Source organism: Ictidomys tridecemlineatus, chromosome X (genome assembly GCF_052094955.1).
Source record: "Ictidomys tridecemlineatus isolate mIctTri1 chromosome X, mIctTri1.hap1, whole genome shotgun sequence".
NCBI lineage: Eukaryota > Metazoa > Chordata > Mammalia > Rodentia > Sciuridae > Ictidomys > Ictidomys tridecemlineatus.
Genome location: NC_135493.1, coordinates 78,991,502 through 79,018,915, shown reverse-complemented (window position 1 = coordinate 79,018,915; position 27,414 = coordinate 78,991,502). Strand labels below are relative to the sequence as shown.

The following is a 27,414-nucleotide window of genomic DNA, read 5'->3' as shown; positions in this document are numbered from 1 at the left end:
ATTATTTGATCTATTTTGGTCCTTGGGATTGAACCCTGGGCTTCACACACAGTGACCTTTAATATATAACAATAGTTAATACTTTTACCTAATTGAATCTTCATAACAACTTGATCAGAGAAGTCCTATTATTATCCCCATTTTATAGATGATAACTTTGAGAGACAGAGAGGGTAAAATCTTTCCCAATGACACACAGCTAAAAAGTGACAAAACTGAAATTTGAATCCTGTCAGCCTGACCCAGGTCTGTGGGGTTTTTGTTGTTGCTGTTGTTTTTCTGTTTCTAGTGATTGAACCCAGCCAGAGCCCTACCACGCTAGACAAGGACTCTATCAACTGAGCTACATCTCTATAACCCAAATTCTTCGAATGGAGGGCCTTGTACATGCTAGACAAATGCTCTATCATTGAGCTTTGCCTCCAGCCCTACATGCCTTAGTTTTAAAAGGATGGCTACAAGCCCATTATATAAATGTACCATAATTAAGTCAGTCAATTATTGTTAGGTGATGTGAGTTTTAAAGATTGAGCAGGTTGTGTATACTTATAATCCTAGCTACTAGGGTGAATGAAGGAGATTGCTTGAACAAAGGAGTTCAGAGCCATCCTGGGCAACAGAGAGCTATCTTATCTCTTAACAATGTACAAGCAAATGAAAAGAAATTCCAAACAAAAGGGCTATGAACAAAGTTACAAAGTTGTCAAACATTGTGGCTCACTTGATGATATGGCTGATATGGCTAGAGCATATGGTATGAGTGGGAAAGGAGGTTGGAAAGGTAAGTAAAGTCAGATCATGAAGGATAAATTTGAAAGGTACAAGTCAGGAATCAGTAAAAGGCCTGACAATGGAATATTCAGTCAGAAAAAGGAATGAAACTCAAACACATACTGACATGTGGATGAAAGTTAAGACATTAAGTTAAACAAAATAAACCAGATACAAAAGGGTAAATATTGTAAATAGTATTAAAAAATAGTGCCTACCTCATAAACATGTGCACTTATTACATATCAATAAAAAGCTTAGAATAGTCAGGTATGGTAATGCACACCTGTAATCCCAGCTGCTCGGGAGGTCGAGGCAGGAGAGGCAGGAAGAGCACAAGTTCAAGATCAGAACTCAGTGAGACACTGTATTAAAATAAAAGATAAAAATGGCTAGGCCCCATAGCACACACCTGTAATCCCAGCAGCTTGGGAGGCTGAGACAAGAGGATCATGAGTTCAAAGCCAGCCTCAGCAACAGAGAGGCTCTAAGCAACTCAGTGAGACCCTATCTCTAAATAAAATACAAAAAAGGTCTAGGGATGTGGCTCAGTGGTTGAGTGTCCCTGAGTTCAATCCCCAGTATCCTAAAAGTTTAAAAGTAAAAATAAATAAAATAAAATAAAAATGGCTGGAAATGTAGCTCAGTGGAAGAGTGTTACCTAGCATGTGTAAGACCCTGGGTTCAAACCCCAGCACCCTCCCTCCACCACATACAAAAAGCTTAGAACAGGTAGATTCATAGAGATAGAAAGTAGAAGTAACCAGGGAGTGGGGAAAGAGAAAATGAAAATTTATTGTTTGATGGATACTGACTTTTAGTTCAGAAAAACAAAAAAGTTATGGAAATGGATAACACTGCTATTTGTACAACATTGTAAATACAGAAGCACTGCAAAACTGTACACTTAAAATGGTTAAAATGGGTGAGCTGTGGTGGCACATGACTGTAATTCCAACAACTCAGGAGGCTGAGGCAGGAAGAGCACAAGTTCAAGAGCAGCCTTGGCAACTTAGCAAGCCCCTGTCTCAAAAAAAAAAAAAAAAAAAGAAGGCTGTGATGTGTCCCAGTGGTTAAGTACCACTGTGTTCAATCCTTGGTAACACACACACACACACACACACACACACGATTAAGATGGCAAACTTTATATTACATATATATGTATATATGAGTGTGTATGTATATATGTGCATACACACACACAAATGCACACATATATAACCACAATTTTTAAAAAGGCTAATGATCAGAAAAAAAAAAGATCAGGGACTTAATTAATTGGGAGGAAGAAACAAGCCAGGCCAGGTGGTGCACACCTGTAATCCCAGCAAATCAGGAGGCCAAGGCAGAAGGATGGCAAGTTTGAGGCCAGCCTCAGCAACTTAGCAAGAACCTGTCTTAACATTAAAAAAAATAAAAAGGGCCAGGGATGGAGCTCGGTGTAAAGGAGCCCTTGGGTTCAATCTCCAGTACCAAAAAAGAGAAAAGTAAAAAAAAAAAAAAAGAGAGAGGAGAAAGCAAATCTGGGAAATATTAATAGACAACAGACTGGGTGATTGACTGAATGTGGTGGGGTGAGGAAAAAAAAACAGCTCTTCAGTTTCCAGATAGACAGGAATGGCATTATCAGTTTTCTATTATAGATAAGGAAACAAAAGTCCAAAAATAACAAAGTAACTTGTCCTAGGTCATGGTTTATTAATAGCAAAATTGGAAGTGAAACACCAGAACATGGACTGACATTCAGTACTTTCCACTACAACATAACTCATCCAAAAAAGAGCCTTGTCTCATGTTCGAATAGCACTCTGATATACAAAGCACTTTCACATACATTATTTTATAAAGTGCTTTCACATACATTATTTCACTCCCCAACAAAATTTCACAACAACCTGTGAGTTAGACAAGGCAAGTATTGTCATTCTACTGGCAAGTATACACTTAAATGGAGTAAGGAAATTGACACAACTCCTTGAAATACTCAAATATCTAAGCTTTATCTGTTGGATCAAAGGAGAGCTTAAGGGCTGGAGCTGGGGCTCAGTGGTAGAGCGCTCAATGTATAAGACACTGGGTTCGATCCTCAGCACCACATAAAAATAAAATAAAGGTATTGTGTCCACCTACAAACATATTGCTACTTAGTTTTTGACTGAAGGGAGAAAATAGGCTAGAAATACAAGTGGTTTGGGTAGGTTTCAGGGCTGCCATATTTCACAACTCCATGTCATAATTTTTACAGACTATGACTGGTGTCCCCTGGATTTGTGTAACACAACAGCCCTAGATAATATAAAGTATGGTGTCTTTGACTTGCAGATCAGGATCTACTGGTAAATCAAGAAACTTCACATCCTGGAGCACTCAACTGGTTCCCAAAAAATGTTTTCTCCTCTCTGCTACATTCCCTTTCTGTCCCATGTTCCTGCTGATATTCTCAGTGTGAGGGGAGAACACAGTCAGAAATTATTTCTCACGGACTACATTGTCAGTATCTGTCCTGACCTTAAGACTATAAAGACGTTCTTCCCAAGCTAGGGGTGTAGCTCAGTTGAAGAGCACTTGCCTAGTGTGCAGGAGGCTGGGAGTTCAATTTCCAGCAAAGCATAAAATAAAAAAGAATCTCCTGCTTAAAAAAAGAGAGAGATCATCATAACTAAAGATTGGGAGGAGACAAAGGTGGTCTTGTGTGATCATCTCTGTTTAGTGGGAAAAATATTTCTAATAAGTACCAGGATAGTACTGTCAAACCTTCTTCCAATATGATTATACTCATATTAAGTCCAAAGTTAAGGAGAGAAAATGTAGGTCATAACAGGCATTCATTTGGCAATCCACTCACACCTTAAGACCAAGTTAAGAGAATACTAATAGAGGTTACAGATGATATTGATAAGCTTGTGACTGAGTTGTATTTAGATGCAACACAAAACTGTGAACAACTGGTCTGGTCAGATGTTTCAATTATAGAAGATAATCTAAAATTAACCAGATGCTTCAAATGTAGAATATAACCTAAAACCATCACTGAAAGGAGGGCTAGGGGATATAGCTCAGTGAAAGAGCACTTGCCTAGCATGTGTAAGACCCTGGGCTCCATCTCCAGCACCACAAAACAATAAAAAAACAACTACTAGAAGTTTTTAAATGGCCATGTGAAATAACTGCAGATAAGTCTCTCTTTATCATATTCTGCTGTTACAGAATCACAAAGCATTCATCAAAAGATGAATGGAGCCAGTGCGGTGGCACACACCTGCAATCCCAGCAGCTCAGGAGGCTGAGGCAGGAGGATAATGAGTTCAAAGCCAGCCTGAGCAACTTAGCAAGGCCCTAAGCAACTTAGTGAGACACTATCTCTAAATAAAATACAAAATAGGGCTGGGGATGTGGCTCTGTGTGCCCCTGAATTCAATCCCCAGAACTCCCCTCATCAAAAAAGATGAATGAATAAAGAAAATGTGGTATATATGTATAATAGGGTTATATTCAGCCATAAAGAAGAATGACATTATGTCATTTGCATGTAAATGGATGGAACTAGTATTAAGCCAAATAAGTCAAACTCAGAAGGTCAAGGGACACAAGTTTTCTCTATATGACAAAGCTAGAGAGGAAAAAGGAAAAGAAAGATGGAGGTGGATCACATGAAAATCAAAGGAAAATCACTAGAGGAAAGGTACCAAAGAGTGAGAGGTGGGGAGAGAAGGGGGAAGTACTGGAGAGTGATACTGGCCAAATTATATTATTATATTTTGTACAAATGTATAACAACAAATCCCATCAATATGTGCAACTAAAATGCACCAATAAAAAAGGCAATAAAAAGAAAGAAAGAAGGAATGGCTAGACAAATGTACACTGTTTTGCCTGAAGATAATTCTGATGACACCATACCAAGCATCACAGAAAGTGTTTCTTTCTTACCTTGCCTAATCTCTGTCTGCTTTTCCTGACCTCTTCTTATACTGTTCATTGGCATTGCTTAACCTCTGTAGTGTCACTTGGTGATCTGAGGCTTACTGACCACAGCCACTTGGCATAAATATCATTTTACTGCCTATAGAGCTATTCACTGAGGAAACTTACTATGAAATTGTAAAAACAGGAAACAAACTAAAATGGAGATGATATGGAAACCAAACCTGTCACTCCAAAGCCCATGCTCCTAACCCTCTCCAAAACAGTATAGCCAAAGGACTTCACCCCAGACAGTTCTTCAAAGCATTCAAAAGATGATCCACATCTATCATCTTCAATACCCCTCCCCAACATAAAATTTGTACTACAATCAGGCAACCAGGCAAGCCCCTTCACTGATTGCCATACAGTATATGCTCTTACACTTTCTTTCCTTTACTTTTTTTGGGGGGTGGGGGGTACCAGGAATTGAACCTAATGGTCCTTAACCACTGAGCCACATCCTCAGTCCTTTATTTATTATTATTTTTTTTAATTTTGTGACGGGGTCTCACTAAGCTGCTTAGAGCCTTGCCAAATTGCTGAGGCTGGCCTCAAACTTGGAATCCTGCCTCAGCCCCGCCAAGCCACTGGGATTACAGGCATGCACAATCACCTCCAGCTTTACCCTTTCTTTCCAAGACTTTGTTTAGACTGGTCCCCTCATCTAGAATGCTCTCTTATACATAATTAAATCCTAAAACCTAACTAGTCTATAATATCCACAAAAGCAGGAAAGCATTCACTGTGTTTACTATCATATCCCCGGTGAATATGGTAACTACTTAATGAATCATTATTGAGTAAGTAAATGAACCAAAGTCACACCTCCTCACTAGTGGACAGAACATGTTAAATTTATTTGTGAATTCCAAATACCCTAGAATCAGCAATTTCTCTCTAATTGTTTGATATTAGATTTCTTTCCCTGGCTACATATTGAAGAATATGCCTTACGTTTCTCTGCATATCTGACAGGGTCTAAGTAAACACTGGATACATAAGCATACAATAAACAATAATTAGAGTGCTGATGTGCTTCATAAAAATTCCATTTATAGCCAGGTGCAATGCTGCATGCCTGTAACCCCAGTGACTCAGGAGGCTGAGGCAGGAGGATCCCAACTTCAAATCCAGCCTCAGCAACTTAGCAAGGTCCTTAGGCAACTTAGCAAGACCCTGTCTCAAAAAACATATATATGTGTGTGTGTATGTGTGTGTGTGTGTGTGTGTGTGTATGTATATGTATGTATGTATGTGTGTGTGTATATACATACACACATACACACACACACACACACACACACACACACACACACACACACACACCCCAGGAATTGGGAATGTGCCTCTGTGGTTAAATACCTCTAGGTTCAATCCCTGGTACCAAAAAAAAAAAAAAACCATGTGAGAAGGTAGACATTTGGTAGAGTAAGATAGACATGTATAAAGCCTTTTCCTTTGCTGACATTTTGGGAAATAATCTGGAAAATCTCAATGGCTCAGAGTCTCTGGCTTGCTAATAATTACACAAGCAGATTGTTATGAGTTTTCTTGGTGGGGAAGTAGAATGACTACATCATAGTGACTTGATATGCTAAATGTCATATGAGTTTTGAGATGCCATGTTAACATTCTGTAAGTGTATTGTAGGATACTGAACCCTTCCAATATGAGTTTTCCACTTTCTGTGGTGTAATTTGGAAATTAAATATTGCTTGTAGATATTGATTAGTATATTGCTCCAATAGTCTAGTAAATTTATAGTACAGCAGAACTAAAATTTACAATTTTATTATATATGTTGTTAAAATTACTTTTATCATAAATATTTAAAAATAATATTACAAACTAACTTTATTATATTTTTACTACCTGCCAGGCACTCTTCTTATAGCTTGACATGTATCAACTCATTGAAAATCTCAGGAGGGGGCTGGGGTTGTGGCTCAGTGGTAGAGCACTTGCCTAGCATGTGCAAGGCCCTGAGTTCAATCCTTAGCACCCACATAAAAATAAACAAAATAAAGGTATAAAAAATTGTTGATTCTAGCTTCAAAAAAAAAAAGAAAATCTCAGGAGGTAGGTATTGTTATTGCTTCCATTTTACAAAATTAAAGGAGGGGGATGGGGATGTGGCTCAAGCGGTAGCGCTCTCGCCTGGCATGCGTGCAGCCTGGGTTCGATCCTCAGCACCACATACAAAGATGTTGTGTCTGTCGAAAACTAAAAAATAAATATTAAAAAATTCTCTTTCTCTCTCTCTCTCTCTCTCTCTCTCTCTCTCTCTCTCTCAAAATAAAAAATAAATAAATAAAATAAAGGTCCATTGGCAACTAAAAAATTATTTTAAAAAAAATTAAAGGAGGGTTTGGGATATAGCCGGTAAGAGAACCTGCCTTACCTTGAGAGGGAAGGAGGGGGACAGATAGGAAGGAAAGAAAAGGAAAGAAAGGAGGGGAAAAGTCTTCATAATGTCCTACAAGTTGCAAGGAGAACAGCTAGGATTCCAAATCAAGCAGTTTGGTACCAGAGGCTCCAACACTTTTTTTGATAGAGGGATACTGGTGATTAAACCTAGGGGTTCTTTACCACTGAGCTACATCCCCAGTAATTTTTATTTTTTATTTTCAGAGAGGGTCTGGCTAAGTTGCTCAGGCTGCCCTGAACTTGCCATTCTCCTGAAGCCTCTTGAGTCATGAGGAATACAGGCACATGCCAGTGTACTCATCTTCAGCAAATATTTAAATACACTTAAAAATAAAACTGGAGGGTGCATAGGGGCAGGAAATATGGTGGAATGAGATGGACATAATTACCCTAGGCACATGTATGACTGCACATATGGTGTGATGCTATTTCATGTACAACCAGAGAAATGTAAACTTGTACTGCAATTGTGTACAATGAAACAAATGCATTCTGCTATCATATATGCCTAATTAAAATGAATAAATTAAAAATAAATATATAAAACTATGCCAGGTACAGTGCCTTTACATCTACAATCCCAGCATCTCAGGAGGCTGAGACAGGAGGACCACAAGTTCAAAGCCAGCCTCAGCAACTTAGCAAGGCCCAGAACTTAGTGAAGCCCTAACTCTAAATAAAATACAAAATAGGGCTGGGGATGTGGCTCAGTGGCTGAGTGCCCCTGAGTTCAACCACTGGTACCAGAAAAAAAAAAGTTTAAAATAAAAAGGAATGGGAATGTATTCAGTAGAGTGCTTGCCTAGATTTCACAAGCCTCTGGGTTCAATCTCCAATGCCACCAAAAAAAAAAAAAAAAAAGGTATAAGAACGAAGATCCTATGACTTACCACTTGCCCTAAAATGTTTTTTTTTAAGAGAGAGAGAGAGAGAGAGAGAGAGAGATAATTTTTTAATATTTATTTTTTAGTGGATACAACATCTTTGTTGGTATGTGGTGCTGAGGATCGAACCCCGGCCGCACGCATGCCAGGCAAGTGCGCTACCGCTTGAGCCACATCCCCAGCCCCCTAAAATGTTAAGAAACAGAAATTTGTGGGTTATTTTTGAAATAAACACAATGGACAAACTATTTCATCACATACCTGGCACTCAACGTTAAAAAACAAACTGTACTAGGGGCTGGGGATGTGGCTCAAGCGGTAGCGCGCCCGTCTGGCATACGTGCGGCCCGGGTTCGATCCTCAGCACCACATACCAACAAAGATGTTGTGCCTGCCAAAAACTAAGAAATAAATTTTAAAATTCTCTCTCTCTCTCTCTCTCTCTCCTCACTCTCTCTTTAAAAAAAATTGTACTAAATAAATTTTTTACTCACCATCATTCAATGAATTTAAGTCTTTAAAAGTATCTGAACATTACAAAGGTTTTTTTATGACCCAATTAATATTATCACACAGCTAGAAACAGGTGTGACTTAGATGGATAATATTTGAAGATATGACACCAATTTGATGGCTAATATACAAAAATGCACTTATAATTGTAATTAGAAATTAGTATCAATATAGTAGAGCTATAAATATGAACTAACAACTACTATTTGGAACTAACAGTAAAAGAGAAGAAGAAATTTATTGGTCAGTATGAAACTCACTATATGCAAATAATGGCAATATGATTTTTCCATAATACAATCAGCCAGGCACAGTTGCACAAACCTGTAATCCCAGTAACTCAGGAAGCTATGACAGGAGGATTCCAAATTGGAGGCCAGCCTCAGCAATTTAGCAAGACCCTGTCTGTCTCTGTCTCTGTCTCTGTCTCTCTCTCTCTCTCTCTCTCTCTCTCTCTCTCTCTCTCTCTCTTTCTCTCTCTCTCATACACACATACACACACACAAAAGGACCAGGGATGTAGTTCTGTAGTAAAATGCCCCCAGGTTCAATCCCCACTACTTTAAAAAAATTAGTGGTAAAAATACAATCAATATATTTATTAACAACTAATGCCATATTCTTGGTATTATTGGTTTAATATTGCATTAACAATAATTAATGCAGTAATGAATTTATTATTTATTAAGAAAATAATTCTATTGGAGTTGTAGCTCCTCCATGGTAGAATGCTTGCCTAGTATGTGTGATGATGACCTGGCTTTGGTCAACAGCATAGTAAAAAGAATAAATCTTAGCACAAATAATTTTATCATCATCAAAAAAGTTAGGATATCCCTCTTTTGGGACCCCTCCCTCTTTGGAAGTTCTGCTTCTTTCTATTACTCTAATAAATCTTGTTACTTTGCTCTCAAAAAAAAAGATACCTTCCTTTATTCTTACCACAACAGATAAAATTATACGTGGAACTCTTTCTTTAGTTTGTTTTTTCTGGTACTGGAGATTGAACCCAGGGCCTTGCATGCTGAGCTCCATCATCAGCCCTTAATTTTTAATTCTGAGAAAAAGTCTCACTAAGTTGCCCAGGCTGGCTTCAAATTTGCAATCCTCCTGCATCAGCCTACCAAGTAGCTGGGCTTACAAGCATATGCCACCATGCTCTACAAAAATACATTACTTTTTAATGAACAAATGAAACAATGTCAATGGCCAGGTTAAAACAACATAACTAGGCACTGGGATTGTGGCTCAGTGGTAGAGCGCTTGCCTAGCATGGGCGGGACCCAGGTTCGATCCTCAGCACCACATAAAAATAAAGGCATTGTGTTGTGTCCATCTATACCTAAAAAAATAAATATTAAAAAAAACAACATAACTTACATGTGAAAAAAAAACATTTATTTCAATCAGCATAACATTAAAATGCACTCCTGATCATAGGTCTGAAAAAAGCAAACTTCTAGAGACTTATGATAAAAATAAGCAAAAACAACTTTCTTTCAAATCCTCAAGAGCAGCCAGCTGGGGCTGGGGATGTGGCTCAAGCGGTAGCGCGCTCGCCTAGCATGCGTGTGGCCCGGGTTCGATCCTCAGCAGCACCACATACCAACAAAGATGTTGTGTCCGCCGAGAACTAAGAAAAAATAAATAAATGTTAAATTAAAAAAAAAAAAAGAGCAGCCAGCCACAGAGATGGATGCCTGTAATCCCAGTGACTCAGGAGGCTGAGGAAGGAGGATTGCAAGTTTAAGGCCAGCCTCAGCAATTTAGTGAGGATCTCAGCAACATAGTGACACTCTGTCTCAAAATAAAAAATTTAAAAGGGGACTGGAGTTGTGGCTCAGTGGTAGAGTGCTCAGCTAGCATGTGTGAGGCCCTGGGTTCGATCCTCAGCACCACATAAAAATAAATAAATAAAATAAAGGTATTGTGTCCAACTACAACTAAAAAATATTTTAAAACATTAAAAAGGGCTGGAGATGTGACGCAGTGGTAAAGCATCGCTGGGTTCAATCCCTAACACCAATATAAAAATCCTCAAAACATAGCTATACAATTCTAAATGTAGACAAAAAATATAGTATAAAATGCACATAAACTTGCTCAAAATTAGGATTTTTTCCTCATTCCCATTAAAGAAGGGCTGTGACTGCTGATATTATATTTATATCCCATAAACCTGAGCACACACTAAAATTAGAAAAGAATTTTAATTTGTTAACTATGCTGGACAACCTAGGAACATATATTTTGAAACCAGGAATATCATGCCCTTTCACTTTTTTTGTGTTCTGGGAATTGAACCCAGAGATGCTTTACCACTAAGCCACATCCCCAGTCCTTTCTATTTGTTTTATTTTGAGACAGAATCTCACTGAGTTGCTTAGAGCCTCACTAAACTGCTGAGGCTGCCCTTGAACTTGCAATCCTTCTGCCTCAGCCTCCCAAATTGCTGGGATTACAGGCAACACTAGCAGCACCCAGATGCCTTTTCACTTTAAAGAACCATGTTATAAAGAAATGTTGATAGTTTTCCTGCCATACTATCTCATCAAGTTAAGTAAGCAAGTTATATAACATTCAATTAACCTGAACACTGAGACTTAGAAGTGAAAAATATAATCACAGGGATATTGGTAATATCTGGACTGACCACTGCTGATCAACTATCTACCCCCACCAATTCTGATGTATGTTCTACAAAATACTACTGTTTAAATATAGATGTTGTAAAATGTGGTCTGCCTTTTAATAAAAACAAGTAGTTACTCTCATATATGTTATTCTCATCTTTGCCAGTGACTATAAACTCAAATGTTTCGTCACAAGTTTCTTTCTAAACTAGCAAATGAAGATTATTTTCACTCATTGGAATGTCAAGTCTCAATTAATAAAGTCTGACAAGCACTTTTAAATACAGTATATAAAGCTGAGTGCAGTGGCACACATCTCTAATCCCAACAACTTGGGAAGCTGAGGCAGAAGGATTACAAGTTTAAGACCAGCCTCAGCAATTTAGTGAGGCCCTAAGCAACTCAGTGAGACCTTGTCTCAAAATGCAATATAAAAACAGGCTGGAGATACGGCTCAGTGGCTAAGCACCCTTCAGTTCAATCTCTGATACCTCAATAAATGAATAAATAAATACAGTGTATAGAATAAGGCAGTTTTAACAGGGAATATAGAAAAAAAGGGATGTATTGAGCCAGGTGTAGTGGTACACGTTTGTAATCCCAGCAACTCAGGATGCTAAGGCAGGAGGAATGCAAGTTGGAGGCTATCCTGGGCAACTTAGTGAGACCCTGATTCAAAATAAAAATAAATAAATAAAAGGGCTAGGGATATAGCTCAGTGGTAATGTGGCCCTGGGTTCAACCCCTGTACCAAAAAAAAAAAAAAAAAGAAAGAAAGGTATTGCCTTTAGAGTTCTCACAGAAGTAAAGGTTGCAGGACGTTAGCTGGGGAAACCCAGGATTCTTTACCACTTAGCTATATCCTGTTCTTTAAAAAAAAAAACTGCAGTTAGTGGGCTGGGGTTGTGGTTCAGCTGTAGAATGCTCACCTAGCACATGTGAGACCCTGGGTTCGATTGTCAGCACCACATAAAAATAAATAAAATAAAGGCATTGTATCTAACTACACCTAAAAAATAAATATTAAAAAACTGCAGTTAGTTTTTTTAAATCTTTTTTAGTTATACATGGACATGATAACTCTATATTATTTATTTATTTTTATGTGGTGCTGAGGATTGAATCCAGTGCCTCACATGTGCTAGGCAAGTGCTCTATTGCTGAGCCACAACCCCAGCCCCTCACCTATTTTTTTTTTGAGAGGGGTCTCACTAAGTTGCTGAGGCTAGTCTTGAACTTGCCACTCTCCTGCCTCAGAATATTGAGTATCCAGGATTACAGGTGTGTACCAGCACTCCCAGCAGCAGGGGTTATTTTTGCTGCCTCCTCTTTTTTTCTTCTTCCTCCTCCTCCTCCTCCTCCTCCTCCTCTCTCTATTTCTCTCTCTCAATAAATTTTACTGTTTCTGCATGCTTGGTTTCAAGAAAAATAACCCTCTATATTAAAGAATAGAGATATTAACCTATCACTTGGAAGGATTAATATTTAACCCTACTTAGAGGCCACAAATCAAGATCTCAACTGTGATTGGAAAAGTATAGTTACTATCAGGTTAAGAAGACTAAGAGAGAAGTCACCTTGAAGGAGAAAAGGAAAAGCAAAGACTTCCTTAAGAAAAAAACAGAACATCTTTTGGTTTTAAAAATGGTATTCATTGTATTCATTGGTTGAGGATATAGCTCAGTGACAGAGCACTTGCTTGGCAAGCGTAAGGCCTTGGATTTGATCACCAGCACCACACACACACACACACACACACACACACACACACACACACACACATGCACACACTGGCCATGTGTGAGGTGTCCTGGGTTTGATCCCCAGCAAGACACACACACACACATTATTCATTCCCAGCAATTTTTAAAAATGATATAAAGTTAAACTTAAGGCAAAAACTCAATCAGAATTAAAAAAATTGTGGGTTGTGTGAGATTCAGCACATCCCAAAGAATAAAAGGATAGCAAGTCTCTTCCCTGAGACAGAGTATCTCTATGTTGTTCAGGTTTTCCTTGAACTGCTGGGCTCAAGTGATCCTCCTGCTTCAGCCTCCCCAGCAGCTGGGGTTATAGGCTGACCCTGGAGATCAGTCCCCAGTACCATGATAAAGAAATAGAGACACTGACAGACAGTGAGTGATAAAATGTCCTTCATCTTTCCAGCCCCCGAAGCATTACTCACATAATTTCTTCTACCTGGACTGTCCTGCCCCCTTCCATTCCTGCAAAGCTAAATCCTATCCAATATTCAATGCCAAGTTCAAATGTTCCATTCCCTGCTCTCTCATAAACACATCCTGTTTCAAATATGTAATGTTACTGTGCTTAGTGATCACGTATCTATCTTTCCTACTACGTTGTGAGACTGTTTTTAAAAAACCTTCATGTCATTACTGTAAACAAAAAAGTTTGAAATTTTAAAAAATACTAAAATCTTAGTTCAAAATAACCTTTAAAAAGGATGAGATTTGGGACTGGTGTCATAGCTCAGTGGTAGAGCTCTTGCCTAGCATGTGTGAAGCACAAGGTTCGATTCTCAGCACTGCATATAAATAAATAAATATCCATTGAAAAAAACAAGAACTGAGGGGAAAAAAAGGATGAGATTTTTAAAACCTAGTAATTTAATTAGTGGAACTTCTAGAACCCAATGTCTTCATAGCTGACGCCGACTGACTTGATTGCAGACTCTTTTGAAGGCAAGAAGTCTTAGTCTTGTGCAACCCCCCACCTCCCACACCTCAATATCACTTAATTCAATGTTCTACACACATTGTCTCAAAACAAAGCAGTATTGCTAGAGATGAAAAGGCTATGATTAAAAGTTTAGATTATGGAAAAATATTGCCTTGTAAAACGTTAGGAGTGTTGTCAGTGCTTAAGATAACCTCAGCGTCTACAAACTAAAAGTGTTAAAAATAACACGCTGTGCACAGCCCTGGATTCGATACCTAACATTAGAGAGAGACAGAGATAGAGGTGCCACAGCAAGGATGCAGAGTAACTTTTCTAGAAAAGGGGCACAATGAAGAAAATGTAGAGGAAACAAGAGGGCTCTCTTAATTCAGCCTATGCTCCCTTCCAGAGCAAGTCAGGCATCCAAATACTTATTTATTTTTAAATTACTTCATCATTAATGGTGATCTTAATACCTTAGTTTCCAAAGCATACAGAGATGTCACTTCCAACACCGGACACAGACCTTCTCCTGCACTCAATTAATTAACATAGGCCATGGATGATCAAGAGACTCTTCCCCCGGACGGTATAAGAAAGTGACACGGGTGAGGATGTAATCCCTCCTCTATCCCGTTTGGGGAAGTAAAACGTAAGTGTGGTAAATATCTGAATTGTGAAGGTAAGAGAGTTTCGAGATTGCCCCAGATTAACATGACCTTCTCACCACGCCGGGTGGTACAGACTGACAGCACAGAACACCCCCTCCAGTAGAAGGGGATGACGGGAAGCCGATGTAGGACTTACCTGTTTTGGGGTTTTTTTTTTTTTTTTCTGTCCTGTGGATAAACCTCCAGAGCTACTCGGACCGAGGCAGCGATAAATCCACGCAAGCAACCTCCACGCTCACACACTCCGGGAAGTCACAGTAGCCGCGGCGGCTGTGGCGGAGGCTGTGGTGGCAGCAGCAACTCCTCCCTCTGCTTCTTCTTTTTCCACCCCAGCCGCCGCGGCCGGCAGTCCTTACCCCTCCCTCTCTCGATTACCCCCACTTCCGGGTGATGCCCCGGCCGGAAGCAGGGCCCACAAGGGAATGAAAGCGACGCGTCACGTGAAAGGGAGCGCAGGGCCTAGAGTCAAGCTTCTCCCGCCCTCTGCTGCCCCCAGGCTGACACGCAGCCTCAAGCCAGGCTTGGTTTCAGCGCTGCAGAGTCCTCTTTCCCCCAGCGCCGGAACCCCCAAATCAAACTAAGCCAAAAAGAAAGAGAAAGAGAGAGAGAGAGATATGAAATCTACCATCTACCAAAACAATATCTTGGTCATTTGTTGTTTCCAAACCTCAGGCCAAGATATACCATAAGAAATGCTTGTAAATCATCTTTTACATAGTTCATGCCCAGCATGAAATTACCATTGATCTGTCAACTTCTCTTACTGTGTAACCTAACTGCAGACATTAACACCAGAACCATAATCTTATCCTCAACCCATTTATACATTCATAATCTTTGTGTTAGGATGTCACAGTAACTTATATATGGCCATTCCAAGCTCTGAACCATTTCCTCATGTATTTGTTCATTGAACCAACATTTTAAAGTCTTGGAGGATTCCAGGGATGCAAAAAAATATTAGAGCATCTATCATTGTAAGTTTGTATGGAAATGAGCTATATAAAATCTAAAAACAAAATAAACAGTATAGAAAGTTTCTGAGAAAAATATATATTGTTCTTAGGTTCCAATTTGACATTTTAAAAAGCACCAAAATTCTAAGATTTTTTTTTTAATATTATGGACAGTAAAAGAGTCTCCATTTCACTTATTTCCAAACAAGATGTGGCTTTTTCCTAATTCCTCTCATGAAATAGCTGTCATAAGATTAAGGGGAAACTAATCACATGATTATTTGTAATTCAATTGGAATTATTTAAACACAGTTCCCACAGAAAATTAAAAAGTCTAATAATGCTGCAGAATTCAAAATAGTACACAAAGTGCAAATATTTGTAAAAATATTCAAGTAAATAATATTTGTAAATATATGTAAAAAGAAAAGTGTATGGCACAAACTAAGCATATTAGTTAATATTATTTAAATGTTAAATAATTTCCATACTACCAGTTGTCAAATTCCTGTTAACCCTTGATATGCACTATTTAAAGTTATCCACAAATCTAAATTTTTGCCTACATTTAAGTATTTCAAAATTATTCTCTTCCCCCTACACCTATCCACATAAATAAAAACTTTGCCTCAGGACTCCATATCTTCCCAGGTATTAAGTTATAGTTGTCAATAAATATGTCAATAAATGTGTGCAGATTTATTGATAAAAATTCAGCACATAATTTAAAATCTTAAAAATTACAATATATGAGAAGGCTAGGAGTGTGGCTCAGTGGTTGTTTGCCTAGCATGTACAAGGCCCTGGGTTCCACTCCCAGCATCACATAAAAAAAAATCACAAAAATTAAGATACCTTTTAAGTGGGTTGCCAAATATTAACAACTTGATTTTTAGCTATGATATTAAATTCACTGAAATTCACTGAAAGGCAAAAGCCAGGAATATAGCTATATTAGAAGCAGAATATCAGATCCAATGACTCTTTAATCTATATAAATATTGAAGTTTATCACTCTGTGCTGCATGATCCTAGATGAGGGCTGGGGGTGTGGCTCAGTGGTAGAGAACCTACTTAGCATGCTTGAGGCCATGGGTTCAATCCTCAGCACCATAAAAAAATCCTCTCTCAACCACACTTCACTCAGCCTTTCCCTCACTCTAAAATACCTTCTACCTTTAAATGTGTCGTCCCTAATCCTTCTTATCAGTGCACAAACATACTAACATATTCATAATTACTATATTGAATGAGCTTTCAAATAGAGGAATATGCCTTTCAGTAAGTCTTCTGGTTTGCTGGGAATTGAATACATAGCAAGTGCCCCAAAATGCTTAAAAGGTAGTATTAATATCTCCAATAAAGTGAATAATCACCAAGGTAAAAACATTTGGGCCTCTACAACTACCACAGTATCTCTCATTCTAGATAAATTGAACAAAATTAAAAGTACTAGAGTATACATGCAAAATAATTGTATTGGAGTAAAAATTAAGAATGAGATTTATGCTGGGTGCAGTGACACAAACATATAATCCCAGGATGGGGAGGCAGGATGATTACAAGTTCCAGGCCAGGCTCAGCAATATAGCAAGATCCTGTCTCAAAAAGGGCTGGGGATGTTACTCAGTGATAAAGTAGCCCTGGATTCAACCCCCAATAATACAAACAAAACAAATCCAAGAAATTGGATTGACAACATTCACCTCAATTTTATTATTTTTTTGAGAGAATTTTTTTTGATTGTTCAAAACATTACAGAGCTCATGATATATCATCTTTCATACATTTGACTCAATTGGGTTTTAATATTTTTTTTAATATTTATTTTTTTTTTTTAGTTTTAGGTTTTTTTTTTAGTTTTCGGCAGACACAACATCTTTGTATGTGGTGCTGAGGATCAAACCCAGGCCGCACGCATGCCAGGCGAGCAAGCTACCACTTGAGCCACAACCCCAGCCCCACCTCAATTTTAAAATGCTTATCTTTCCAATAAAATGTTTAATGAATTGGCAATGCTTTTAATGTGAGTCCTTTATCCAAATTTTTATGCATATTAAATAATTGAAGATAGGAAGACTAATTTGACAACCTTTCAACTTTAGGCATTAAAACTCTGAAAGTAATGTTATGGGATAAACAGTGCATTTGTATGAAAAGATAGAACTTTTTTTTTTGGCTGAGTGCACTAAGAAAGCTGCGAGGTCAGACTATTATGATAGGACAAAAAATTATTTACTCTAATGTTTCCTTACTAGCAGTGGTCAAGTTAGTCTTAGAATTACCCATTAGAACAAGATTAACTACAAGTTTGCTTTGCAGTTCTAGGAATCAAATGCAGGGCCTCATACATGCTAGGCAAGTGCTCTACCACTGAACTATATCCCAGCCAAAAAAATAGTTTTAGAATCCTGTTCAGAGCTAAGGGTGTAGAGTGCCTTTCTGGAATGTGAGGTCCTGAGTTTCAATGCCCTGCCCAGCAACACACACACACACACACACACACACACACACACACACACACACACACACACACAGCTTGTTCATAGATGCTGACTACCACCACCAGGTCTCATCACACAAATAAACATACTTTTGCTAGCAAACAGAGACACAGAGACAACTACTTACCTTACAGAAGTGATACAAATCATACTGATCATTAATTACCTCCAGTCATTAGAAATGAGTGATAATTCTTAAATGAGAAGACATAGAAGCTAATAGAAGGTTTAGACTTCCATAAGACATTTTGTTTAATCATAACTCAGATTTGTACACATTTGAAAGTGTCAGTCCTATTATGGAACATTTCTACAGAGATTTCATAACATGTTCAAATTTTATCAATAAAAATGGGCACAGTACGCGGGGGGGCAGTGGCGTGCATGTCTGTGATCTTAGTGACTTGAGGCAGGATTGCAAGTTTGAGGCCACCCTCAGCAACTTAGCAAGACCCTGTCTCAAAATAAAAGCTGGGTATGTAAGCACAGCCCTAAATTCAATCCCTGTTACCTGCCTTCCCCTAAAATGGGATGGTTTTAGGGCAAACAGGCCCCTTCTTCTGTGTATAGTGGTGCACATCTGTAATCCCAGTTACCAAGAAGACTGAGGCAGGAGGATCACAAGCTCAAGGCCAGCCTCAGCAATTTAGCAAAAACATTTCAAAAATAAAATTAAAAATGGCTGGGAATGTAGCTCAGTGGTATACCACTAGGTTCAATCTCCACTAACACAAAAAGTATATACACACACACACACACACACACACACACACACACACACACGTACAGTAATGCCTGCTACTACCTGCTACTCAGGAAGCTGAGGCAAGAGGATCTCAAGTTTGAAGCCATCCTCAAGAATTTAGCAAGACCTTGTCTCAAAATAAAAATATAAAAAGGGCTGGGGATTGGGCTGGGGTTGTGGTTCAGTGGTAGAGCAGTGGCCTGGCATGTGTGAGGCCCTGGGTTCCATCCTCAGAACTGCATATAAAAATAAATATCCATTGACGACTAAAAAATATTTTAAAAGGTTGGGGAGGCCTGAGGATGTAGCTCAGTTGTAGAGTATCCCTAAATTCAATCCCCAGTTCTGCAAAATAGTAATATAAAAGCATGTAATCACTGACTTTGGTGCATTTGTTGAGATGCTAGGACATACTGCCATGAAAGCATACTTGTGTTCCACATAAGTAAAATATTTTCAAATGTTAAGTATAAATCATTATCTACATCAGGTAAACTTGGAGATTGCTAAAGACAACATACAACTTTTATAGATCAGGTAAGCAGATTTTAGAAATCTTTACATTTACAAGGCATGGTGGTAAATGTAACTCAGGAGACTGAGGCAAGAGGAGTACAAGTTCAAGGCCAGCCTTAGCAACTTAGCAAGACACTGAATCAAAAAAGATAAGGACTGGAAATGGAACTCAGTATCAAAGCACCCCTAGGTTCAATCCTCAGTATCAACAAAAAAAGAAATGTTTACACTTACCTAATATAGATTACTTGATTAAAACTCCATTTTCTGCTTACTAGAGTACTATTAAAAAAAACACAGAAGACTATAGCTCTTAGCCAAGGAAGTAAAGAAATATGGTATGAGTAAATTTCTTCACCTTTTTTTTTTTCTTCACCTAACATTTTACACATCAAGGCCAATGTCATATATTAAACTCAGGACAATCCACAAGTTGAAATGTTATAACACTGCCATTATAGAAAACCAAGAGGTCACTCACTGATATCAAATATCACTTTGAAAGGGAGGGAGAAGGGGAATAGCATGGATGGTGGAAGGAGTCCCTCATCATTATACAAAACACATCTATGAAGATGTGAATTCGGTGTCAACACACTTTATATTCAATCAGATATGATAAATTGTGGTATAAAGATGTATTAAGAATTGTAATGTTAAAATGTGGATGTGTAACCGATGTGATTCTGCAATCTGTATTTGGGGTAAAAATGGGAGTTCATAACTCACTTGAAGCTAATGCATGAAATATGTCAAGAGCTTTGTAAGGTTTTGACCAACCAATAAAAAAAAAAAAAGAATTGTAATGCTGGGCTGGGGATGTGGCTCAAGCGGTAACTCGCTCGCCTGGCATGAGTGGGGCGCTGGGTTCATCCTCAGCATCACATAAAAATAAAAAAATAAAGATGTTGTGTCCACCGAAAACTGAAAAATAATTTTAAAATTCTCTTTAAAAAAATTGTAATGCAAAAAAATAATTTGAAGTAAACATATCTTATATAGTTATGAAAAATGGTGTGAATAGATAACTATGATTGTAATGCATTCCACTATTGTCATGTAAGAAAGATAAATAAAAAAACAAATATCACTTTGAACTTAAATAATTCTAATTATATCTACAGCTATATAACTAAAAATAGACTATATGACAGATCCTTTGTTTAATAACATCATAAATATCCCTAATATGCTAAAATTCAAAACCTCTAATTAAGGTAAATATTCCAGAGAAGCCAAATAACTAGCTATGCTTGACACAACCTAGTAGTTCATTTTATGGGACCATTATTCCTTGGCTGTGATGACATCCTCAATTCACTAAACCAAGAGTGAAAAGGAGTTAAAAATGCTGAATCAAAATATAAACATGAAAGCTAGAAAGCAGTAGACATAATCAATACAAGGGCCAAACTTAGCTCAAAGATGATCTAAATAGCTCTGCTATTGGTTATTCGTTAACTATAATTCTAGCTTACCATAAAGTTGACTTCCAGATAACTAAATTTCCCTTTCATACTACTTCAAAGAAGTTATTTTAAAAAGTGTTATAGTATTTTGACTTTAATCTGAACACAAAGAGTAAATAAATGAAAAATGAACAGCTTAGTTCATTTACAAAGGAAAGAAAATCTACAATGATTGTTTCAAGCATACTTTATTTCTTCAATAAATGCCATATTTAGTAGGTACACAGTGCTTTTACTTGGCATCAATTTTGAGTTGGTTTTGAAATTCAGTATTACATCAGCTGGCATGATTACTGATTTCTCCACTCCTTTGGGGTGACTCTGCCAACAGGGGACAGGTTCCATTCTATTCCAATTTGTGTTGTTGTCTGTAAGAATTAAAATACTGTCAGTTATACATGTTTAAACCCAAATCCATGTTCTCTTGGAGCCTACATCTTGGAAGTGATAAAGATATTTTACTCTAAAGGTTATAAATATACAGAAATTCACCTGGGATATAGTGCCCTCATGTAGGTCAAGCCTAATTGTTGTCCTAATTCTCCAGAGCAGTGCTATTCATTAGAACTTCTAAAGATGAAGGAAATGTTCTATATCTGTGCTACCCAGTATTGTAGTCACTAGCCAAAGATGCCTACTAAGCCTTGAAATATGGCTAGTATGAGTAAGGAAACAAATTTTACTTAATTTAAATTTACAATTCAGGGTGCCATAGTACCTCCTCAAAATATTGCTTCCCTCAACCACAACTGATAAATAACTGCCAAAGACACTTTGTAATTAAGAAGTATTTAGCTGGGGTTATGGCCCAGTGGTAAAGCGTTTGCCTCCCATGTATGAGGAACTGGGATCAATTATCAGCACCACATGTAAACAAATAAAAGGTGCATCAATAACTAATAAAATATTTAAAAACAAAAATATTTAAATTCCAGGGGCTGGGGCTGTAGCTCTGTGGTAAAGAGCAGACCTCACACGTGTGAGGTGCTGAGTTCGATTCTCAGCACCACATAAAAAATAAAAACATTGTGTCCATGTGTAACTTTAAAAAAAAGATGTATTTAACTTCCAAAATCTCCTCTAATCACACATTTGTTAAATATTATTTAACTTCCAAAATCTCCTCTAATCACACATTTGTTAAATATTTGTTTACCATAGTTGAGTACACATTGATTTTAATACTTTATCTTATTTCAGGGTTGGGGGTAGATATCAGTGGTAGAGCATGTGCTTAGCATGCACAAATCCCGGATTCAATTCTCAGCACCAAAAACAATCAAAAAACAAACATTATGTCTGATTTCAGAAAAAACAAAACAAGAAAGAAGTCTAAATACAGCTTCTTTGTTTATCAAGGCAACAGCTGATTTCTTTTAAACCCTACTTACATATTTATTTAAAATTTCAGGACTCCTACTTTATCAATTAATAGTAACTGGTAAATAGATTGTTAACTGTAAACTGTAGCCAGGTGCTGTATTGCACACCTGTAATCCCAGCAGCTTAAGAGGCTGAGGCAAGAGGATCTTGAGGTCAAGGCCAGCCTCAGCAATTTGGTGAGGCCCTAAAGAACGCAGCAAGATGCTGTCTCTAAATAAATCTAGGGATGTGGCTCAATGGTTAAGTGCCCCTGGTTTCAATCCTCAGGACAAAAAAAAGTAATATATATATATAAAATATATATAAACAATATATATAAAATATGGAAAAAAAGTTACTTTACATCTTATCCATCAGGAATATTGTACTCAAATTCTAAAATTGTTACAGAAAATTCTAAAATTTTAGAAGAAAATCTGATCACTTAAGTTTTATCTAGGGAGTGGCCTAAGTTAGTGAAAATCCTGGAAACTATAGAACAAAAAATGATCCACAGGTCAGGCATGGCAGCACATGACTATTTTTCAGCAACTCCGGAGGCCATGACAAGAGGATGGCAAGTTCATGGCCAGCCCCAGCAATTTAGCAAGACACAGTCTCAGAATTAAAGATAGATAGATAGATAGATAGATAGATAGATAGATAGATAGATAGATAGATAGATAGATAGATAGATAGTTGAGGGGAACTAGAGAAGTAGTTCTTCCCAACCATTTAAATAGTGGTAGAGTGCCTGCCTAGCATGCAAGAGGCCCTGGGTTTGATTCCCAGCCCAAGAAAAATGACCAACAGAACTAAAGATGTTTAATCATTTTTTTTTTTTAAAGAGAGCGAGTGAATGAGAGAGAGAGAATTTTCTTAATATTTATTTTTTAGTTCTTGGTGGACACAACATCTTTGTTTGTATGTGGTGCTGAGGATCAAACCTGGGCCGCACACATGCCAGGCGAGCGCGATACTGCCCGAGCCACATCCCCAGCCCCAAGATGTTTAATCTTAAAAGAGAAGATTAAAGAGACATGATAGCAATTTCCTTTTCTCATCATCTTTTTTTTTTCCTCTTGTGCTAGAGATTGAATCTATGGCCTTGTATATGCCAGGCAAGTGCTCTACCACAGAACTATACCTCCAGCTCATGATATCAATTTTCTAATATTTAATGTCTGTCATATGGAAACATGATAGATCAAAATTTCTATATTGCAAATGAACAACAGATATGCAGGAAACATTTTAACACAATGATAAGATCCTTTTTACAGATGCACAATTTGCAAAAAACCGCTCTGTGATCTAATAAGCAATTTGTGACTGGAAATATTAAGAACAGAAGATAGGTGAATGCTGAATATTAAAGAGGAAATACTTGTACTGGGGATCAGATAATCTTTCAAGTCCCTCCTAACTACATATGTTTGTTTGTTTGGGGGCGGTTTTTTTTTTTTTTTTTTGGTGCTGGGGATCAAATCCAGGGCCTTGTGCATGCAAGGCAAGCACTCTACAAAGTGAGCTAAATCCCCAGCCTCTCCTAACTACATATGTGTAGTACTTTGTTAAAACATTTTTTAATACATGGAGCAAAATAAGAATAAGAAATATCTAACAAAATTATTGGAACTGGGGGTACAGCTCGATGAAAAGTGCTTACCTATCATGGGTAGGCCCTGTGTTCAATCCCCAGAACCACAAAAAGAATTATCAATCAACAATACTTACATATGTCCATACAGAAATACAGAAAATGGCTCCACTAGCTAATATGGCATTACCATATTTGTCATGGAAATCAGGTACACGTTTCTGGTGACTCTGCCTTGCCATTGTTTGCTGAATGCTTCGAACTTACAGGAAAGAAAAAAAAATTACATAAGTATATCAATTATCAGGAAAAGATAACACATGTAACTGATACTGCCAATTTAAAAGTCAAGGAACACAGTTCAATAAAATGTTAAAAACACATTGCAGCTAAAAACCCAGTAGTATACTTTGAAATGCATCAAAAATAAGATCAATTGACAAATGGACAGATATGTGAATAAACAAATACAGCAATATAACAATCACAGACTCTACATGGTAAGTATATGGATGTTCATCATGTAATTCTTCCAAATCTTTTCTGTTTGAATAGTTTCAAACTAAAATAGGGGCAAAAGCAAGTAACAAGTGATGCCAATAGGGCTGGGGATGTGGCTCAAGCGCTAACACGCTCACTTGGCAAGCACAGGGCGCTGGGTTTGATTCTCGGCACCACATAAAAAATAAAAAATAAAGATGTTGTGTCCACCGAAAACTGAAAAATAAATATTTTTTAAAAATTCTCCCTCTTTAAAAAAAAAAAAAAGTGATGCCAATAACATCACTAAGTGGATGGAACTTGGCTTCTACTCATTAATTTGAATATGTATAACTTTAATTTTCACTCAAGTTAACACTCAACAAACTTAAAACATACAAAGGCAAATAAACTCAAAATGAAATTTATAGCACACTAAATGCTAGTGACCTTAAATTATTACTACAACAAAACCCTCGAAAACTAAAGTAATCTGGATATTTAAGATATTAATATTCAGTAAGGCACAGTGGTACACTCCTGTAATCTCAGCAACTGGGGAGGCTAAGACAGAAGGATCACAAGTTCAAGGCCAGCATCATCAACTTCAAAATAAAAAAATATAAAGGTTTGGAGATGTAGCTTGGTGTTAAAGTACACCTGGGTTCAATCTCCAGTACCCCCCCACCTCAACAAATTATTAATGAATAGGGCACCATACTGTAATAGAATATATAAAAACATGAAAAAAAACAGATATCTGTCACCAGACAACTTCCAGACTGAAAAAGGATAGTACACATGAAGACACAAATCACTACAATATAAGCAAGTAGAATTAGCTAAGCACTTTGAATGGCAGATAGGTTCTGGTTGTTAATGTGGGAAAAAGAGGCAGAGACAGAAAAGCTCTGTGTACTGGAAAATCAATTACATTTAGTTGAAGGACAAGGTGCATTTTTTTCCTAGGCTGGGGAAGACAGTAAAGATTTTTAAGCAAAATGATAAAATTAAAACTTAGCTTTTACTATATTCTTGTAGAAAGGGTACAACAACCTTTCAAACTGTCCCTGGAGGAACTGAGAAGGACAACTTGGGAAAGAAACAAGAGATTCTGGAAGTGTTTTTTTTTTTCCTGCCTCTCCAAGTTAAGTAGCAAGTCCTTATTGTTATAAAAAGCCTCAAAATGTGTGTATGTATATGTATATATACACACATCAAAGTATGCTGCACACTAAAGAAATAGCAACATTTCACATTCACTAACATTTAAGAATATAGTGGTTTCTGTGTGGTACAACAGGTTATTTCATGATAGTCATTTAACTTTTATTTTTTGTTCTTCTAACTATCTTAGCTTTCATTTTCATCTTTAAGAACTCACATCCAGGATGTGCAAATTTACAAACATTTCACAATGTATTCTGTTCCAGAACAGAATAAAAAAAAAAAAAGCGTGTGTGAATTCCACACTGAAAGAAACAGAAAAGCATTCCTAAGGTACAAGATTTCCCCACTTGCTTAAAGGGCAAAGAAATTATGATTACCAAAAATTCTGACTTAAACAGATTACCCAAGTGGATTTCTTTAGATCTGTCCTCTGCGACAAAATATGATTTAGTTAACATACATTGGTAATTTCATATAATCGTCAACAATCCTATGAGGCAAGTTTTATCTACTAATCTTTTATAAAGCAGAAAACAGGTTCAGAGATTAAATCATTTACCCCAAGTTAAAGAAATAATGAGCACGGCTTTTAGCATATGAAACCTAGTAGGGCTATTATTTTTTCATTTATTTTAAAAACTGCTTGAGTGTTTAGAAGACAGTCAAGTAATGCTCCTAATGTAAAGTTAAAATTAGTATGGCTACATTAGTAAATGATGGTTGTATAAGGTCACCTTCACTCACATTACTCAAGGTCACCTTCAGTGCAAATCAAATATGGAAATAAATTTTTTCTCTCCAATCTAGTGCATTCTCAGTTCATGATGCTGATCTCAGATTTCCCTGTATTTGTCTAACTTCTAGATAAAAAAGATAACCATGATTGCTCTCACGGCAACTAATTTTCAGTTAACAACCCGCAAATAGCTTTTTAAGTCTACAAGGCTATCATTTAGGTCGTCTCCCAGCCATGAAAACAGGTGAAGAGGTGGATTTACAGTTTCCTACAGTTACAGCTGTAGGGACGGGAGAGAAGGTTCTTCTATGTGTGGTTAAATGTGGATCCAAAGCTAAAATGTAGGACATCACTTTAGAAGCGAGAGATAATCAAAGAGTAGATAGGTTACAAGACTAAAAATGCAGTACGAGGATATGACTCCAATAGCAGAGACAGAGCTAGGAAATGAAACAAAAACACAGGACGATAAAGACAATGCCACGGATATCTCCCCAATGACTTTGGACGAAGTAAGAGACAGCATGTAGAATTAGAGAGCCAGGATGTTGGAGCAAGAAAAACGAAAAGACCACGAGGACACACGGATATAAGGTTATTGTAAATGGCTTGCTCACGATTTTGCTCACCTTGGAGACGACTCAGAGCATTTTTGACCAAGGGAAACATGGTGGAAGTGCAGAGGGATCTACCGCAACTGCAGCTGCTGCTTTGAAGTAAATTCGCTCCAGGTACCCTTGCAGAGAGCCCTGAAAAACAAAATGGCTTTGGGAAGGAATCCTTAATGAGATTTGGTAAAGTCTCGCGATATTTGTAAGGACCTATAGAAATTGTAATCCTTATTACCGCGAGGAAAGATAAAAGCCTTTTGGGAAATGTAGTGCGAAGCTTTATAAGTGACACATGGTGATATTTAATTTAAAACAATGAGAGAACATCTTGAAGCTAGATTTAGAACTCTATAATGGAAAGCCTAGGCACTGACCTTAAGCTGAATCACCTAAGGCACCAGCTTCAAGACGGTGTTAATATTCCAGAAGCTTGGGTTTGGTATCTCGCTCCACACGACTTTGTTCCTCTTTCTTTTCCTCCAAAGCTAACTTGTGCGGGGGAAGGGGTGCACGCCTGTAATCCCACCTGCTTGGGAGGCGGAGACAGGAAGATCACACGTTCAATACAACCTCAGTAACTTAGCGAAGCGCTAAGTAACTTAGTAAAACCATATCTTAAAAATGAGATTTTTAAAAAGGGGGGGATGGCTGGGGATATAGCTCAGTTTGTAGAGTGTTTACCTTGCATGCACACGGCCCTGGGTTCAATCCCCAGCAT

General features: G+C 37.6%; 2 protein-coding genes across 4 annotated transcripts in view; both read right to left on the bottom strand.

The window, feature by feature from the left end:
• The window catches only part of Atp7a (ATPase copper transporting alpha), a 144,771-nt gene extending 129,830 nt beyond the window's left edge, over positions 1-14,941 (bottom strand). For 2 of the 3 annotated variants that reach the window (XM_005337498.5, XM_040281628.2), the window contains exon 1: positions 14,684-14,940. The gene's annotated coding sequence lies outside the window, so the exon portion shown is untranslated. Of the gene's footprint in view, positions 1-14,683 lie in introns of all 3 variants that reach the window. The other variant, XM_078034738.1, reaches the window with a different exon arrangement.
• Positions 14,942-20,909: 5,968 nt separating this feature from the next.
• On the bottom strand, positions 20,910-26,876 carry Cox7b (cytochrome c oxidase subunit 7B). The gene is made up of 3 exons (XM_005337497.4): positions 26,715-26,876; positions 23,837-23,961; positions 20,910-21,105 (listed from the first exon to the last, which is right to left on the bottom strand). Exons 1-3 carry the CDS (start codon positions 26,752-26,754, stop codon positions 21,028-21,030), a joined length of 243 nt encoding a protein of 80 aa, XP_005337554.2. The 5' UTR covers positions 26,755-26,876; the 3' UTR covers positions 20,910-21,027.
• Between the last annotated feature and the right edge of the window lie 538 nt (positions 26,877-27,414).